The 19,347-nt window shown below is 46.3% G+C and overlaps 1 protein-coding gene across 1 annotated transcript in view; it reads right to left on the bottom strand.

The window, feature by feature from the left end:
- Positions 1–18,263: 18,263 nt before the first annotated feature.
- Positions 18,264–19,347, bottom strand: part of LOC147683639 (uncharacterized) — a 67,190-nt gene continuing 66,106 nt past the window's right edge. The window contains exon 4 of the mRNA XM_086942555.1: positions 18,264–18,448. Coding sequence (XP_086798681.1) covers positions 18,264–18,448 — 185 coding nt within the window. The remainder of the gene's footprint in view (positions 18,449–19,347) is intronic.

A 19,347-nucleotide genomic window follows, 5' to 3' on the forward strand; every position in this document is an offset into this window, starting at 1 on the left:
ATTCCTTAGTCTGATCCTCACTACAGCCTCTTATGCATTCGCTACTTATGGTCCCCCTTAAATTAGTTAACCCCACCTTACTTGGGCAAGTGTTGGTTTTAGTTTGATCCTCCAGTTCGGCCGGTTTTCTTTGCACTTCTCCTGTTTTCCTGTTTTTTCCAGCTAACTCAGCATCTGCTGCAACTACTGCCTTGTGGTGCCTTTCCTTGCTCCCATGATCATTCTCTGCCACTGTGTGGAGTCTCCGTGCAGCAGCCACCCGGCTGCGCCTTATCTCCGCTGCCGCCCGCCACCAACACAGTCGAGGAGCGGAGACCGGCAGAGATAACACTGCCGGTGGGCACATCCACAGATCCAAAGCACACCGGCTGACACTGCAACCGAGAGTCTGCAGTGAAAGTTGCAACCCGGGTTCCACCTCCCTCCTCTCGGCTCTCAGGAACTGCCAAAGAAACACCGGTCCCTATGGCGGGGGAGTCGAATGTCTGGAGACCCGAGGGTGCCGCCTTTTCCTCTCCACGCTTCACTCTTGCGCCTGTGCTTGGAAGAGAGAAAATGCCGTGGAGCAAAAACAGAATCTCCGGTCAGCGTGTAATTTTTTAAACGGGTCCGATTTTTCCTCCCGCTTTACTGCATTCTGGTGTTAGCGGTATCGCCTTTTCCTCACCACACTTCACTATTGAGCCTGTGCTTGGAAGAGAGAAAACGCCGTAGAGCAAACACAAAATCTCTGGTCAGCGTGTAATTTTCAAACGGGTCCGATTTTCCTCCCGCTTTCTCTCATTACTGCATCCTGGTGTTAATGGTAGCAGTGTAGACTTGGATCAGCTGCTCCCCTGGGCGTGCGCGCCGCTCTAGCCTGTGGCCGCCATGTTTCCCCCCGGTGAATAGCCTCATAGATTCTAAACCTAGGAAAGTCTTAATTAATTTCCAGACGTACACTCTTAAGGAGAAAATACTAAACCTAGCTTTGAAAGCCGGTACAATAAAAGGCCCGGATTTTTCATTTGAAATTCGCTATGATCTTTCAAAAACTACACTGGACAGACAGTGGGAATTGGGGCAGCGCATGGATAAATCTAGATCCTACGGGGCTACGGTGCAGATGAGATTTCCTGCATTTTTGCGCATCATGTATAATAATAAAATGCATAACGTTCGCACTACTCAAGACGCAGATGAGCTGCTAGAATCCATCCGAGATCATGCCCAAGCCCAAGCCCACGACCAGACTCACTCTCATAAGGCTTAGAAAGCAGTTTATATACAGAAAAGGAATTTTCAAATAGGGAGAGTAAAAAGAAAAAAAAAAAAAGGTTGGGGGAAAAAAAAAAAAAGGGGGAAAGTAATGAAAGAAAAAGAAGGGGAAGAGGGGAAAAAAAAAAGCAGGGAAAACGAGGAAAAAAGAAAAAAAATGGGAAGAAGGGGGAAGTAGGGGAAGGAAAGGGAAAAAGAGAAAGAAAAAAATATATATATAAAATACCCACAATAAATGTATATATATAATCACGGGAAACTATGCATAGGGGAAGGTAGGAATGAATCAATAATTAGATATATTTGTGTATGTGTGTTCATATAGGTGTGCACGTATACACGTGTATACGTATATGTATATATCTATGCAAACAGCACTTGAAACTCCCAATCAATTCACGCTTACGATTACTTTAATGACGTAGAGGAAGGGAAGGAAGAGAGGGAAGAGAGAGAGAGAGAGGAGAGAGGAGAAGAAAAAAAAGAAGAACATTTTCTTTCTTTTTTTTTTTTTTTAAGCTCTTTTTTTTCTATCCCTACTTGCTCACAGACTAACATACTCCTGTAATAATAGGTAGCAGTAGTAGTCCATGGATGGGCTGCAGACGGGCGTTAATCTGGCTAAAGACCAAGCCAGAGTAAGTATGGGGGGGTTTCCCGGGGCAAGGGGAGGGTGGGGGGGTGGTAGAAGGGAAAAAAAAAATCCTCATTTGTGCTCCTCAACTGTTCGCTTAAATATTCAGTATTACGACTTTTTACTAAAACAGGCTATTTTCATGCTAGGTCTAAGGAAATTCTATATAAATACAAAAAAACGAAGGGTGTCAGGAGAAGATGCAAACTATGACATGCACTAAATTCTTGTCCTGGAACGTAAATGGCCTGCGCGTGAGAGGTAGATGTGAGCGAATACTACAATATCTGAGAGACTCACCGGCGCAGGTCATAGTGTTGCAGGAAACACACCTTCTCAAAACAGAAGCAAATATTATATTAAAAAAACATAGATGGATCGATAAATTTTGCTCCACAAACCATAACGCCAACGTAAGAGGGGTAGTGTTCATCTTTAAAAAATCTGCAAAGGCAGAAATATTAGAGAGCAAGGAAAATCAAACAGGGAGATGGCTAATGATAAGAGTTTCGCTTGATGGTCATACTAGAGTTTTGGTGGGTTATTATGGTCCAAACTCGGACGACCCATCACATCTAGATGCAATAAGGATTCAATTACTAACAGTGCAAGACCCAATAATCTGGATGGGTGATTTTAATATTGTGCTCGATCCCAAATTAGATAAATCAATAAGATCGAAAAATATTGGTTCGATCAAATCTAGAGAAACACTAAAAGCAATTATGGCACAGATGGGTCTGGCGATCTTTGGAGAGAAAAAGCGGGTAAGAAGATTGGGGTGTCCTATAAGAACAGCAGGTTTAAACACAAATCTAGAATAGACGGGGAGGAGCCAAGACGGCGGCCAAAATGGCCGCATAGACGCCCGGCTCCGCAGCTCGCCCTCAGCTGCGGCGATCTCCTGATAAATATCCTGCACCCCAGCCACGGATTATTGCAGCGGAATCGTGGTCGATCCCGGCCGCGTTCCTCCGATGATCCTACCGCCTCAGATGGCCGTGCACTGCCGCCTGCAAATTTCTGGCCCTCCCAGCTGGCCACGCCGGGACCTCGGGTAGCACGATAGCCGCCCAGCAACGCGTCAACAACGGCCTCACCCGGCTGCCAGGTGCCGGTGCCCGTGAAGCGAAACCGAAACGGCCCCCGACGTCGCTCCCTAGATTCCTCGCTGCAGTGCGACATAGATCACCGTGAAATGACACCCTGCTGGCGTCTGTGATCGGAAAGGGGCCCGGACGGAGGAGTCGCTCGCCTCGGCAGACATCGCGCCGCAACTCGGTAAGAGAGTGCTGTGTCCCCCGGGCTCCGATTCCTGCAGCGTGTTACTTACTGTCGCTGAATAGCTGCTGTGACAGATTCCTCGCCGTGTGAGCCCCGGGGTCCGTAGGCGCTGGCAGTGCGATGATGGAGCCCACAATAAAGGAAATCTGGCTGGCTCTTCTGGATTTGCGCGCTGAAATGCAGGGTTTGCAGGCGGCTGCACCCATCTTACAGCAGCCCTCCTCCACTGCCGAGGCGCCACAGGACGCAGCAGAGTGCACTACAGAACGGGACTCTGCCTTTGTCCCGATAGCTGCACTGGTCACCCCCCGCATGTGCTGGACACTTGGAGCTGGCGCCGTGGAGCGAGCTGATACGAACTGTGACTGTGCTCCCAAGACTGCCTACCCGCCGGCGGGTAGATGGCCGTACTACCTTCGCCTTGCCTCTTTGTGGAACGTGTACGTGCCCTGGGACATTGCTCCTGCAACTTCGCTTTGGTCTTTGTCTCGACCCGGGATGGCCCAGCCTGCCACTGCTGTCTTGATGCTGCTACCTGGAAGCTGGTGGGACCGATCGCTACCCTTTCTTCGTACTGGCCAGGGCTGATTTCTGCTTACCTGGACTACCTTCCTGTGACTTTGGTGCCGAAGTGGATTGTCGTTCATACTGGTGACTGTTTATGGTTGGGGTGACCGTGGGTTGGGGCCCACGTTTCTTTTGAGTGGGCCTCCGCTTCTGGGCTGGGGGTGTACAAGGGGCCGGTGCTATGGCCCTCCTCCGCTTTCCCTTTTGTGGGGTTCTTTTCGGGGCGACAGGCATGCCTATTGGGGGGGGGGGTGGGCTGTGGCCTTCCGCTGGTATGCAGGGTGGGTTTCGGGGATGGGAATGCTTTAGGTTACCTTAGTTCTATGGCCCTCTGTCTTTTTCTCCTCTCTCTTTTCTTCCTTCCTTAATATGTCTTCTTTAGTGGGATTGGGTCTAGTGTGATCGGGAAGTCTTATCCACTGTGTCTTACTGCGGACTGATTGTATTTTTGGCCTCCTGACTGTGGATTATTGTTTTTTGAGTATCATTTGTGGTTCAATGTACCTCCTGATCCGTGCCCCTTCCAAGACGGTTACTATCTGCGGCTAGGTATGGTTCTGGCGATATTTTGCATAGTACTCTGATTAATCCTGTTTCATGAGAACGGAACCAATGTACTGTTTATTGATCTCCTGATGCTAAATATCCTTCAGATTTAAATTGAAAATTAGACCACAATGCTCCTGTTTTTTGATCCTGATGGACTCGCCTTATTGATTTGTATTGCACTCTTGAGCCTTCGGGCTGCGCATATGGTTGTGTATATGTCTTCCTGTCAATAAAGGTCTTCCAAAAATTTAAAAAAAATAAATAAAAAAATCTAGAATAGACTATGCCTTTTTCAGTTATTGTCTAAAAGATTCTCTAGAATCAATAGAATACCTTCCATCTCATCTGTCAGATCATTCGGCATTAGAGTTTACTCTTAAGGCTGAAACCTCTATCAAACACCCTTCATGGTCCTTTGATAGGACACTCCTACTTGAAGAAGAGGAAATCAACTTCCTAATTAAGGAGTCTATAACCTTCTTCGATTTAAATAGAAACTCAGCCACCCCAACAATCATCTGGGAGACATTCAAAGCGTTTATAAGAGGACAAATTACTAACAGAGCTTCCTATAGACGAAAGCTATACTTTGACAAGATAAATAGAATAGAAAAAGGCATGAAAACCTTAGAGTCAAAAACATCCTCACCATCAAGTACAGCTGAAGAACAAGAACAAATGGCTGAGTTGAAAGCAGAATTAGAACAAATACTGCAGGAGAGAATAAATAGAAGGTAGGAAGCGAGTAAATCTTCCCAATTTGAGTTTGGAGAAAGTGCTGGAAAAATTCTGGCTTGGAAAATCAAATCTGATAAAGCCCTAAACTACATCAGGGAAATTAAGATAGAAGGTGAGTCTGAGACAAGAACTACCAGTCCTGAGATAGGAAGAGCATTTCTTGAATTTTTTCAGGTCATCTACAAAGAGGATCTCCCCAATGATTCAAACGCAAGAGATAGCTGGTTGGAACCCATTACATTACCAAATTTCTCAACGACCCAGAGCAAATCATTAGAATCAGTCATCACACAAGAGGAGGTGAAAAAAGCTATCAGTCAAATCAAGAAAGGCAAAGCGGCAGGCCCGGATGGGTTGCCGGGAGAGATATACAAAACACTTGAGAACGCCATTATACCAATATTAATTCAACTCTTTAATGGTATTCTATTGGAAGAACAGCCTATGCCTAAATCTTGGGGTGAGGCCACAATTGTCCTCATTCCCAAACCAGGGAAATCCCCATTAGAGTGTGGGTCATACAGACCAATATCGTTACTTAACAACGACTATAAAATTTTTACAACTATAATCGCCACAAGACTGGCTAGCGTTATTGGTACTGTAATCCATCAAGATCAGAAAGGATTTATTAAGGGGCGACAATTAGCTGAGCTAACCCGTGAGCTAATAGGTGCTATAGATATTGCCACCGCTTTTTCTCTCCCTTTGGCTACCCTGACTCTAGACGCAACTAAGGCGTTTGACAGAGTTAACTGGCTCTATCTAAATGATGTCCTAAAAAAATTGAACTGTGGCGAAGTGTTCTGTAGAATGATTAAACAGCTATATAACTCACCGTCAGCTAGGTTGCTGGTTAACGGGTCCTTGACTGAAGCATTTAATATTACAAGAGGTACAAGGCAGGGCTGCCCGCTTTCCCCTCTCCTATTCGACTTATACATCGAGCCTTTTGCCCAGGTGTTAAGGGAAGAGGTGGACATTTCACCCTTCTGTTTCGGAGACTGGGAAAGACGGGTAGCACTGTATGCAGACGACATACTAGTGTTTACAGCTGATCCAGTCAAGGCATACCCAGTGGTTATACAACGTGCTGTAGAATTTGGCCATGTCTCAGGGTACGACATAAATTCGAGCAAGAGTGAGATCATGGCATGGAACCTACCCAATTTAGATCTCGGGATTAATATCTCATCCTCAATGCGGTATTTGGGAATCAAAATAACTCAAGATGTCGGTACCCTTGCACAAACTAATTTGGAAAGAATACACAGTGAAAGCAAAAGACTTATGAAATCTTGGACTCACCTGCCTCTCTCTATAACAGGAAGGGTTAACTTAGTCAAAATGTGTATTCTCCCAAAATTCACCTTTATTTTTAACACTATCCCAATAACTATGAACACCAAAGTGTTGGAAAAATGTCAAAGAGAAATCAACTCATTTATATGGAATTACAAGACTACAAGAATATCATGGAAGAAGCTCAGAAGAAGAAGAGAAAAAGGGGGCCTTGCACTACCGGACCTAATGTTCTATTCATGGGCCTTTCAGATGTCCTATTCTAGAATGCTTCTCAAAATGCCATCTAATCTACCTAGTACATCCATGTATGGAGCCATGCTAAAGGAGACAAATCTTGCAGCAGATGGCTTTATGTTTACATTTGGTAGTCAAACATTCTTCAAAAATATAAAACTGAAAATACTACAATCATGGGCCAAAAATTGGTTTAACATCAGGAAAAAACTGAGACTATCTTACTATTCAAACTATGCACCAATTTGGGACTCTCCCGGGTTACCACTATGCCTGAAAGATAACTTGTCCAATATAATTGAACAAGCAGGCATCTGTAAATGGGGCCACCTATTTAAAGATAAAAAAACTTATAACTTGGGATGAGTTATATGAGCAAGTTGGCCAAGGGCTTTCCAGATTCAAATATATTCAAATGGATAGTTGGGCAAGATCTGAAATCCGTAAAGACAGTAACATTGGAAAAACAAGCGAAACGGAACAACAATTGGTAGAACGTCCAACTGGAGGAAAAGAAGTAGCTAGATGGTACTGGCTTCTGTTGGAAGAAAGCGAAGGGGAGTTTAAACTCCCGGATGAGTTATGGGGGACCGAAATTGGGATTCCATGCGAGGAGAGGTGGATAAACTCTTTTGAGATTTTACGCAACATCGTAAAGCCCTCTTGGCTTGTACGAAATCACATTTTCTCTGTACATAGGGCATATTTAACACCGCGGAAATTGTCTAAATATCAAACAGACAAAAAATGTAATAAATGCAACTTAGCAGACGCATGTGACATACATATGTTCCTAGAATGCCCGAATATAACCAAATTCTGGGAAGACGTGAAAAACACTTTAAATTCCATACTAAACACTTCCTTGTCAATAACTCTCCCACTTGTCATCTTTGGAACAGAAGACAATATCACAGGCAAGGAAAAATCATTTCTTTTCTATGCAATTTTGATGGCGAGAAGACAGATTTGCATTCAATGGGTAGAGAAGACACCTCCTCTACACTGTTCATGGCTTACTTCATTATATGAGATATCCAAAAGAGACCTAATGAGATCTGTAAATAAGAGAAAGCTAGCATTTTGGGATCTCCTGACCAACTGGAGATGATCCGGGTTTTTTTTTTTTTTTTTTTTTCCCGGGTCCGATGATTATGCTATCTTTACTCTTTTGGACCAAGGGCTAGGACAGTTTCGTATAAGGTCCGGCAGGTTGAAATATACCTAGATGGAGTCAAAAGAATGCTCCCCTAACTGGCTTTTTCTTTCTCGACACATATCTCCCGCCATTAACACATATCACGCCAGTAAGGCCGTGCAAGGTGGTTGGTATCTTCCGTCAGAGGGGAAGGCAGATGAGGACAAAAAAAAAAAAAAAAAAAAAAAAAGAAAACGCGAACCAAAACGCCCTCCCAAACCATTTTCTTGACAAAAACCTATACTACAAAAAATTCCCTAACTAACGCTCCCAGCCACCAGGTCACCAAGGACAAAATGGTGGCTGGGAGCAGTAGCCAAACGTATTTATACGTTGGGCTACTTTTGGGCTATATGAAAGGAAGCCCAAGACAAAATGCCCGCTTGTCCTCTCAGCCCCCTCCCCCCCGCCCCTCCCAAACTGCCCGGGGGGGGACCCCTCCCTTCGCTGATTTGCCTTTTCGTGGAGCGTGCATGTGTGATTCTACCCTCATGTCCTTGCGGTTTGTGGCAAACCTGGACTCCAATATCTGCTGACCTGGTCTGGAACGGGGGGGTCCTGTTCCTCGCCTGCTATTTAACTTGTTTCTCTGTTCTAGCCCTCTCTGCAGTGCTGTGGCGTGAGGGTCTGCCTCCAGGTGTGGAGTCCCGTTGTTGTGACACTGCGGGCGAACAACGGCAGGGGCAGCAGTGGCTGTTGGGGGTGCTAGCCCCCTGGTTGAGACTACTTTTACTGTCCTCACAGCTGGGGTAGTGGCGCCAGGGATAGTGACCTTCCGTCCATAGTGCCTTCAGGATACAACTCACATTGACATCCAGATTGTGGTACGTTGTGTGGATCTTCTGGTTGTTTCCCCAGACATTCTTCTATTCAGATTGGGTCATACCCTCAGTTACGCACCTCTACGGCTTTTCAACTGAACACAAGGCTTTGAGTAAGACCGACAAGACCCAACTCAAACTCCAATTTGAGCAGCCCAAGTCCTTCAGGCAGCATGAGGATGGGGTGGCAGCACTGGGGGCCGACGTGGATACTTGGGGCCTGAGTTTGGGGGGGGGGGCTGTGCCAAATATAGTCAGCTATGCAACTCAAACCTTTCAAAGATTGATGGGAAAATCAACACCCTCACATACAACATGGATAGATTGTCAGAGCATATTGACAAGCATGTGAAGCATCTTGATATGGTCAAGTGATGTGTGTTAGAGGCTGAGCAAATCCCAGCAATGGGAGCCCGGAGACAGTTGAAGACTGTTTTAGTGCTGCAGGCCAAGGCAGAGGATTTGGAGGCCTGTTCTAAGCTAAATAACCTCCGCATTACTATGCTTATTGAATCCTCCATTGTGGGCAATATGTAGACCTTCGTGGAAAAGCTCCTTGTAGACCTTCTGGGGCGAGAGATATTTTCCAATGTTTGTGGTGGAGCAGGCTCGCCATTCGTTGGCCCCAGGCAGATACATGAGGCCAGACCACATCCTGTTATAGCACGATTGTGAAATTACAGAAATCGAGATGCAGCACTACGCCGCTCCAGAGAATTTCAAACCCTTCCAATAAAGATGCAGAACCTTCTAATTTCCCGGGTGTTACACTACAGGTCCAGGAAGCACAGAGGCAGTTGCTTCCAATTAAGAGGAATCTACAGGAACTGAAAAAACTGACTATGCTCTGCTTTATCCAGCTCGCCTGAGGGTGACTTGATGGCAAAACAAAAATCTTTGGTGAGCCTAAGAATTTGCATTAATTTCTCAAGAACATGAGCTGGCAGGCAATAGACTGAGATCCCCGAGGGCGGAGTGTTGGGGATCTCGACTAATTTAGATGACCCTAGTTGACAACGACTTATTCTTGATCCTTTGCATGTCAGGAATTCTATGGGTTTGCTTATTTTCTAATCACATTATTTGCATAGTTGTTGTCTATTTGAAGATAATTGGATTTCACTATGTAGATTCAATGATTTGTCATAACAGATATGACTTCTGAATTATATGTGAAGTAGTGGGGTAGGGTAACTTGTTCCTGAATTTTAGCTGCACAATTGGCATATTGTTTATTATATAAGCAGCCCCTCTGTGACTATATTACGGATGTGCTTAGTGGGACATCCTCTGCCTCCATGTGTGCACCACATTATTCTTATAAGAGTTCGTTGTTTTAATGATTGGGAGGGTCTGGGCCACATAGGTGTTTGCGTGTGAGTGAGTCTGCCCTGTTCCCATGATGCACTGGGCCAGGGACAGACTGATTTGCATATAGCCAGGTTCTGAGCTGGGATGGTGCAGTGAGCTAAATAACGGTGATGGATCAAGCCCTGATCTTTGGACTGGGTAAGAGTGGTCTGCTTAATTCAGACACTCTGTTCATCACCACCCCCTTTTCTGAATCGTTTTTGGCCACTATAGGTGTGGCAGGGTATACTCAGACATGAGTCCCTTGCTCACTGCACCATCAGGATTCAAGCAAGCCGGGCCGACGACGGCTAAAATGCCAGAAACCGGTCCCCGGAAGCTTGTCTCCTTTCTGGTGAAGAATTGGCTTGGTAGTTTAGTTTGCCCTGTTCCCATGATGCACTGGGCCAGGGACACACTGATTTGCATATAGCCAGGTTCTGAGCTGGGATGGTGCAGTGAGCTAAATAACAGTGATGGATCAAGCCCTGATCTTTGGACTGGGTAAGAGTGGTCTGCTTAATTCAGACACTCTGTTCATCACCACCCCCTTTTCTGAATCGTTTTTGGCCACTATAGGTGTGGCAGGGTATACTCAGACATGAGTCCCTTGCTCACTGCACCATCAGGATTCAAGCAAGCCGGGCCGACGACGGCTGAAATGCCAGAAACCGGTCCCCGGAAGCTTGTCTCCTTTCTGGTGAAGAATTGGCTTGGTAGTTTAGTCTGCCCTGTTCCCATGATGCACTGGGCCAGGGACAGACTGATTTGCATATAGCCAGGTTCTGAGCTGGGATGGTGCAGTGAGCTAAATAACGGTGATGGATCAAGCCCTGATCTTTGGACTGGGTAAGAGTGGTCTGCTTAATTCAGACACTCTGTTCATCACCACCCCCTTTTCTGAATCATTTTTGGCCACTATAGGTGTGGCAGGGTATACTCAGACATGAGTCCCTTGCTCACTGCACCATCAGGATTCAAGCAAGCCGGGCCGACGACGGCTGAAATGACTATTGGCTTATCTTGCGCAGTCTAATGTCCATGGCCGCAGGTAGAGAACATCTCTCCGGAACATACTCAGACCACTACTAGGTGCTATTAGTGCTCGAGCTAGAGGATTCCTGACAATGAGTGTTTTTCTGGGCTTCCCACAGTACTCCTTGCTAGACCCTGTTTTTCGTCAAGAGCTGGCACAAAATATTGATGTTTACTTTCGTACCAATTTGAGCTCGGTGACTAAATTCAACACTATTTGGGAGACCTTTAAGGTCTAGATCCGTGGGGTTACTATCACAAAGCATGCTCAAGTGCTCCTCTCAATTCAGGATCACCTTGCAAGGTTAGAAAGGGACTTGGCCACATTGGAGCATGCATACAGTGAGATGGCAGAGCAGACACTTTTGATTAACATCCAAGCTAAACTGGTGGAATATAGTGAGTAGGCTCAGGATGAGAATACGCATTGAGGCAGGTGTACTACAGCTAGAATTTAGGGTGAGTGTTCGAGCACTACTCTGGTCACTCATTTGGCCTAGTCACAAAAAAAGCACAGTGTTAATTGATCAGAATGAACAGGGCATGCCTCTGTATGTGGCTGGGCAGGTGAGAGATCGGTTCTGCAGATATTACATTGACCTTTACACTTCACACACCACCTACTATGAGCAAACTATAACTGATTACTTAATGCACATAACCAAGAGATGGCTGACTGATGATCACAGGGAGGGGTTAATGGCCCCTCTTTGACCCACAGAAATGGCTGCTGCTTTAAGATATGCCAAATGGGGCAGCGCCAGGCTCTGACAGCTTGATGGTGGCCTTCTATAAGACTTACTAGGATAAACTTATACCACTATTTGGTTAACCTTTTCGAAGAGATGGTATGCAGAGTTCATATGCCCTTGACAATGCAAGAGGCATTATTGGTTACTCTACTCAAGCCAGGTTAACCTCACAATCAGTGTTCCTCCCATCGGCTGCTTTCTCTCCTAAATACAGGTACTAAGCTCTTTCCAAAGGTCTAAACGAATCGATTGGTTCCTTTGTTCCCCAATATTGTGGGTCCTGAGCAATCCAGTTTTATACCTGGCCTGTCTAATATATAACCTCCATACTATTTTTGATGTTATTTCGTGCATTAACTCGGACATTCATGCTGCTGCAGTTTTTCTAGATGCAGAATAATCTTTTGATTCTGTTGAGTGGGGATTTATGTTTTCTGTGTTGCGTTGCGTGGAAGTAGGCGGGACCTTCCTACAACTTGTTTGGGTTCTTTGCACAGAACCAATGGCATGTTTAACTCTAAATGGTGGGGTGACGACACCTTTAACCATCACGAGGGGCAAGCACCAAGGTTGCCTCTTATCCCCATTGCTTTACAAGTTGGCCCTGGAGCCCTTGGCTTATGCATTGTGGGAATATCACTCTCACCAGGGGATTCGCGTTCCACATTACAAACTTATTTCAGCATGTGCTGATGACACACTCTTATAAGTTTGGGACCGTGAACAAAATCTCTCTTCAGTACTTAGAAAGGTTGTATTCTTTGGTGGCCATTCAGGAATATTAACTGGGACAAGTCCCTTCTGTTTCCACTTACCATTACTATTGATACCACTGAAGTTTCCGCTTACTTGGACAACTGAACCTGTTCATTATTTGGGTATTCAAATTCACTGTGATCAGGAAGTTGTGCTGTGTAATAACTATGGGAAGACAGTACATCACCTCTCAGAAGTGGTAGGCCGTTGGATACTCATACCTCGTACCTCCTATGAAGATGATAATACTCCAGGGATTCTGGTTTCTTTTTGCAACTATCCTAATACTCTTCTAAGTCAGAATTATAATGCATTTTTTCAAACACTACGCAGCAGATTGGTGCTATTGCCATGGGCTAGTAAACAGCCACACAAATACTGGGATACGCTCACGCTCCCATATGAAATGGTGTGGATTTAAACGCTCTAAGGGCCAGATGTAGGTCGGCAAATACCAGTCGGTAACGGCCGATTTCGGCTGTTACCGACCGGTATTTACAAATGGAGATGTAGGGGCCTGAAAATTTACAGAATCGGTATATTTACCGAATCGGAAAAGTTACCGATTCGGTCAAATACCGATTCTGTAAATTTACCGAATTGGTAAATCAATATGTAGGTGGCACTGAAAACAGTGCCACAGGCCATTACCGATTCGGTATTTACCATGTAATACAATTACATGGTAAATAACGAATTCCAGTGTACGTGCACATCTGTGCATGTACACCTGTGCCGTGTGGCACACAGACATGCCCTAAGGGCATGTATGTATGGCACACAAGCCAGAAACAGGGGTGCAATAGGGTGTCAAAGTGACACCCTGTCCCCCTTGGCAATTCGGTATTTTTACCGATTCGGTAATTACCAAATCGGTATTTCTATTGATTCCTATGGGCTTCAAGGCCCATAGGAATCAATGGCAAATACCGATTCGGTAATTACCGAATCGGTAAATACCGAATCATACCGATACGGTATTTTTTACCGAATTTCTACCTACATATGATTTACCGATTCATGAATACCGAATCGGTAAAATTCGGTATTTATGAATCGGTAAATCACATTTACCTACATCTAGGCCCAGATCTTGAATCCTATCATAGGGTGGCACAATGTATGTTCGATCATTGGCTCCATGGGCCACCGGACTTTCCACATCTTAGCTTGGAGTGTGATAATGCATCCTCGCTTTCGTTGCCCCAATATTTATTTGATAGGCTGTCACTTCTGTTTCATATGATTGATCCCACATGTACCATACACAGAGTTTGGAAGAAGTCAATGAACTTGCTAAAGGGACCTCTTACTATACTCTCAATGCCTCCCAACAAAGTGGTGTAGATGGTTTCGGCTGGGACAGAAGACAGCAATGACGGCATTGCATGATTTCAGCATACAATATATTAATGACTTATTTGAGACTGTGTTCTCTGTAACTGGGAGCAGGTTTGCGCAAAGAGTGAGGCACCGTCAGCACTGACACGATTTCACTATCAAGGCACACCATGCGATGCATGCCTTACTGGATGATAGCCTTGCAAAACCACTGGGGCTCTAACTTATCTATTGCAGGTGACTTTGCCATTGCGGATAACTGCGAAGCTATATTCATTTTTGCAAGAGGCTCGGTAGTCTGAAGTCCCAAAGGCCTGCTGTGCCTGGCAAGAGGATTTAGGTTCGAGATTAGCACAGCAGGACAATTGCTGTACTTGGATTCGTACCCTCTCCTTAAATGGCCGTCATTGACTAACACGTTACATACCATCGGTAACAATTTATCTGTAAGAGACATACATTAGTTATAGATTCCCTACCTTAGAATTACCCCCAGGCAACAGACTAGATCTGGAGAATCTTTTCTCAGCAGTACCACTGCACGTTGATAGGTGGCATTGGTTGGCGTTGTGGTCGCTGTCGTCATCGCCGTGGTGACATCACGGTATCTACTTAGACGCCGCCCCTGTACGTGGACGTCAGTTCTTTTACACAACTTTGTATGACAGATGCGCAGAGCCATGCAAGACACTGACCACTGGTGCAGAAAACTATGTTACTCTAGAAGTCAGTTTGCAGAACAGGGAGGATGGGCGGGGCGGTAAGGAATCTATAACTAATCTATGTCTCTTACAGATATATCATAACCGAAGGTAAGTAACTTGTTTATCTGAAAGAGGCTATTAGTTATAGATTCCTTACCTTAGAATAGATACCCCACCAATACCAACACCGGAGGTGAGTGGTGAACTAAGTTCACACCAGAAAGTCCTGGAGAACCGAACAGCCAAAGAAGCAGTCTCTCCGGACCGGACTATCCAGGCAATAATGTTTAGTGAACGTGTGAAGTGATGGCCACGTAGCTGCCTGGCAGATGTAATTGAGGGGGGACTCCACGTCCCAAAGCAGTAGTAGCTGCAGTCGATCTGGCAGAATGGGCGCACAGCCCTACCGGAGGTTCCTTTTTCTCCAAGGAATAACAGATTTCAATGCAAAGAACGACCCATCAAGAGATGGTCCGTTTATGCACAGCCTGACCTTTTTTGGCGCCCACATAGCCAACAAAGAGTTGATCATCCACCCGGAATGGTTTCCTGCAATTCAGATAGAATGATAACGCACGTTTTGGATCGGGATGGTGGAGTCTCTCCTCATTGGAAGGATGTGGGGCGGAAGAAGGTGGACAGAGTTTTTTTTGTTTTTTTTTTAAACCTTTATTATATTTATGCACAGTACACAGCTGTCAGCCTACAACCCAGCGGGCCGGCCGCTATGACATTGAAACAGTATGACATCTCACAATGAGGCTCCCCAGTACCTTGGGTGGGGGTTAAGCGACCCGCAATATATTCATGTACATGACATAGAATCAAAAGACAAGCATTGTAGGTTTAATTTTGAAATTTTGATGAATTGAACTAACAACATAAAACACAGACACATGGCAGTAATTAATGACAGGGAATCAAAGGGAGAGGGGGTGAGGGCAGACTAGCATACGATAATGGAGCATATGTCTCGAGATAAAGGGCGGTGAGGAGATCGATGAATACATACTATTACAAACATAAGTCCGGAACACCAACTAAGGGGACAGCGATATATCAATGGTGTAGTCCTGTGGGGGAGTGCAAACATTTCCACGGTAAGTGTTCCATTGGGCCCAAATTCTACCCCATTTCTTAGGTCGGCCCCGGGCCACATAGACCGTCTTTTCTCTGAACATACACCAGTCCATGTTCTCCTTCCAAGCCGCTACCGTGGGTGGTCTGTGGGAACCCCAGAGTTGTGCAATATCCCTCTTGGCAACCATGTTACCAAGAGTCGCCCAAAAGTCTGGGCCGTGTTGTAGTCCGTAGGTTCCCAGACATTAAGAAGGCATCGTCTGACCTCAGGCAATAGAGAGACCCCTGTGACTCTTTCCATAATCGCATGCACTCTAGACCAGAAGGCAGCCACCTCAGGACACTCCCAAATAATATGCAGGAATGTACCACTCATACCGCAGCCGTTCTTACATAGCCCATCAAGAGAGTAACCCATTCGCACCAGACGCGTGGCAGTTACATATACACAATGGAGGATCTTCAACTGTACGAAACGGAGGCGGGCGGGTATGGCCACCTCCTTAGGGGAGGAGACAGCCGTTTGCCAATCCACGTCATCTAGTTCCAGGCCGTCAGCGATCCACGAGGCCCTGAGGCGCTCAAGCAAATCAGCCCTGTTATTGATGAGTTTTTTTAAAATCAGGGATATGGTACTGTCCGGCACATGGCCATCAAGGATACGGTCCTCCAGCGGCGAGGACTGGGGAATCTCCGTCTCTGGGGGGAAAATGGAGGTCAAGGCATGTGGCACTTGAATGTACCTGAAATACTCCTTGTCATCAAGCTCATATTCAATTTTGACGCCCCAAAAGTCTTAATACTACCTTTGGACCAGAGATCCTCCACCTTGCTTATACCAATCATGTCCCATTTATCAAATCCTTTCATTCTCCACAAATTGCCCAGACGGTCAGAATCATACAACGGTGTCACTCAGGTTAACCTATCACTCCACCCCATAGCCGCATTTGAGTCCCTCCACACTCGCACAGCACTTCTTGTGGGGCCAGTCAGGGCGTTAAATGGTTTCTTAGAATATAGTGCCCTGTTAAAATTCCCGCCTGGCAGAAGATGTTTATCCATCGCAAAGGCAGGAGTACGACCAGGGGCGTAAGTTACATGATTAACTGCGCATAGCTGCGAGGCCCAGTAGTAGCGTCTGATGTCAGGGAGGGCGATGCCACCGTCATACCACGGCAAAGTGAGTTTGGGTAAGGAGATACGAGCACGCCCGTCCCAAAGCAGTTGCCTCTGAAGGCTCTCAACCTCACGAAAATACTGAGGAGGTATAGGATCAAAGAAGTTCTGAAGTGCATATAGGAACCTGGGGAGCGACATCATCTTAAAGAGAGCCGCACGTCCCAATGGGGAAAGGGGCAGTCGTCGCCACCAAGAGACGTCAAGCTTAAGCCGCTGAAGGGGAGCATGAAGGTTACGCTCGTAACGGACGGCGGAATTCAGAGAGACATGTATCCCCAGGTACCTAAAACCAGTCTCGACCACCTGAATCGGAAATCTACGGGGCAACGGGGGTAGATCCCCAGCCAGAATATAGACGCAGGACTTGGTCCAGTTGATAACAAGACCCAAGTTCTTCCCAAAGGAGGTAAGAACATCGAAAAGCACATTAAGAGACTTCCGGGGGGAGGTGAGATAAAGAAGAATGTCATCTGCGTATAGCGAGACACGATCTTCAAAATCAGGGGTCCACTGGATACCCTTGATCGAGGGTTCCCAGCGAAGCCACTCAGCCAACGGTTCCAGAGCGAGGGCAAAAAGCAACGGAGACAGCGGACAACCCTGACGGGTGCCACGTCCAAGTGCGAAAGAACCGGAAACCCTGCCATTCACCACCACCTGGGCTAGTGGTCGTTCACAAAGGAGCTTCACCCAGGCGATAAATTTCGAGCCGAACCCAAACTTGGTGAGAGCTGCCCAGAGATAAGGCCATTCAATCGTATCGAAAGCCATAGTGGCATCAAGGGAAGCCAAAATGGCCGACTCAGTCAGAGTTCCAGCTCTCGCGAGAACTCCGTGGAGTCTCCTAAGGTTAAGGGCGGTATTTCCGTGCGGGATGAAACCGGATTGATCCGGATGGATCAAGTCGCCGACCACCTTAATCAGACGATTAGCCAGTAATTTAGCAAGTATCTTGGGCTCAGCATTAAGCAGTGAAATAGGCCTGTAGGAAGAGCAACAATCACGCGGCTTACCTTCCTTGTGAATAACAACGATGGTAGCCAGGCGCTGGTCAATAGGAAGGAGACCAGTATCGAAGGCCTCGAGAAACATATTCCTCAGATAGGGTGCCATTTTGTCGGGCCGTAATTTGTAGAGCTCCATAGGCAAGCCATTGGGCCCCATGGCCTTACCAGATCGAAGGGCACAAATGGCACCAGCGACCTCATCCACTGTTATAGGCACATCCATCATGTCCCTATCCTCATCAGAGAGGCAGGGTAGCGCGATATCGCGAAACAGCAAACGGGAGTCATACTCATCCCTATCGCTCACTGAGGCATAGACCGTCTGGAAATGGTCCACAAAGCAATCAACAATCCCAATCGGGTCAGACACACGATCCCCATTCGACTTCGCAATCACCGGCACAACTCGATTCGCTCTCTCAGACTTGTCCAACCACGCAATAAGCTTACCCGCCTTATCACCCACATCTTAGAGTCTACCCTGCTGTTCTCTATTCATGACTTTGGCCGCGTCTGTCACCAGGGCTCTGTAATCAGCCTGCTTCAGAGCTAGGGAGTGTAAAGTTGCAGGGCTATCATTCCCACCCAGTTCACTCTCAAGTACTGTTATCTCATCCTCGAGACGCAATAATTCTTCATGTTTAGCCTTCTTAGCTGCAGCAATCAATGACAATGAATAACCCCGAATAACAGTTTTGAAAGCCTCCCATAGCAAAACAGAAGAGGAGACAGACTCCACATTTTCATTAAAGTAGAAATCAATGGCCTTGACCAGCTCAGAGCGCGTCTTGGGGTTTCGCAAATACCAAGGGTTAATAGGAGCAACTCTCCCCTCGCTACCCACCCCAACCGCAACCCTCAGCCACAGGGGAGAATGATCAGAGATGCCCCTGGGGAGGTGACGGACCTCTCGCACGGAGGAAGAGTGGGCCGACGGCAGTAGGAAATAATCAATTCTAGAGAGACTACTGTGGGCCCCAGAATGGAACGTATATTGCAGTTGTGTGGGGTGTAGCATCCTCCAAGCATCCACTAACCCAAAGGTTTCCAGCAGTTCAGAAAGCCACATCTGGAAATTAGGCAAATCTCTGGGCGGGTAGCGATCAGAGTTACCAGAGACCACAGAATTAAAATCCCCCCAAGAATAAGGAGACAATCAGGAAGCCCCAACAAAAGCCGACCAAGGTCAGCATAAGTAGTGGCCTGGAGACCAGGGGGGACGTATATATTAACTATAGAGAGGATCTTACCCTCCCATCTCCCCGAAATAGCAGCATATTGACCCCTATCATCAAGTATTATCTTGTCTATTTCAAGGGGCAGAGAGGATCTAATCAGAATGCCCACCCCTCTAGAACCGGAGGTGAAGCCAGCATGAGCAACCAGCCTATACCCTCGTCTATCCAAAGCCCGGCAAGCATTCCCTATCAGATGGGTCTCCTGTACCAAGGCAATGTCAGGGGACTGGCGTCGAAGGAACTGAGAAACAACTCCACGTTTTATCTTATCCCCCATACCATTAACGTTCCAGGACAGCAACTTCAACTCACCAC

The sequence above is a fragment of the Lissotriton vulgaris genome, chromosome 11 (assembly GCF_964263255.1).
Source record: "Lissotriton vulgaris chromosome 11, aLisVul1.2, whole genome shotgun sequence".
NCBI classification, from domain to species: Eukaryota; Metazoa; Chordata; class Amphibia; order Caudata; family Salamandridae; genus Lissotriton; species Lissotriton vulgaris.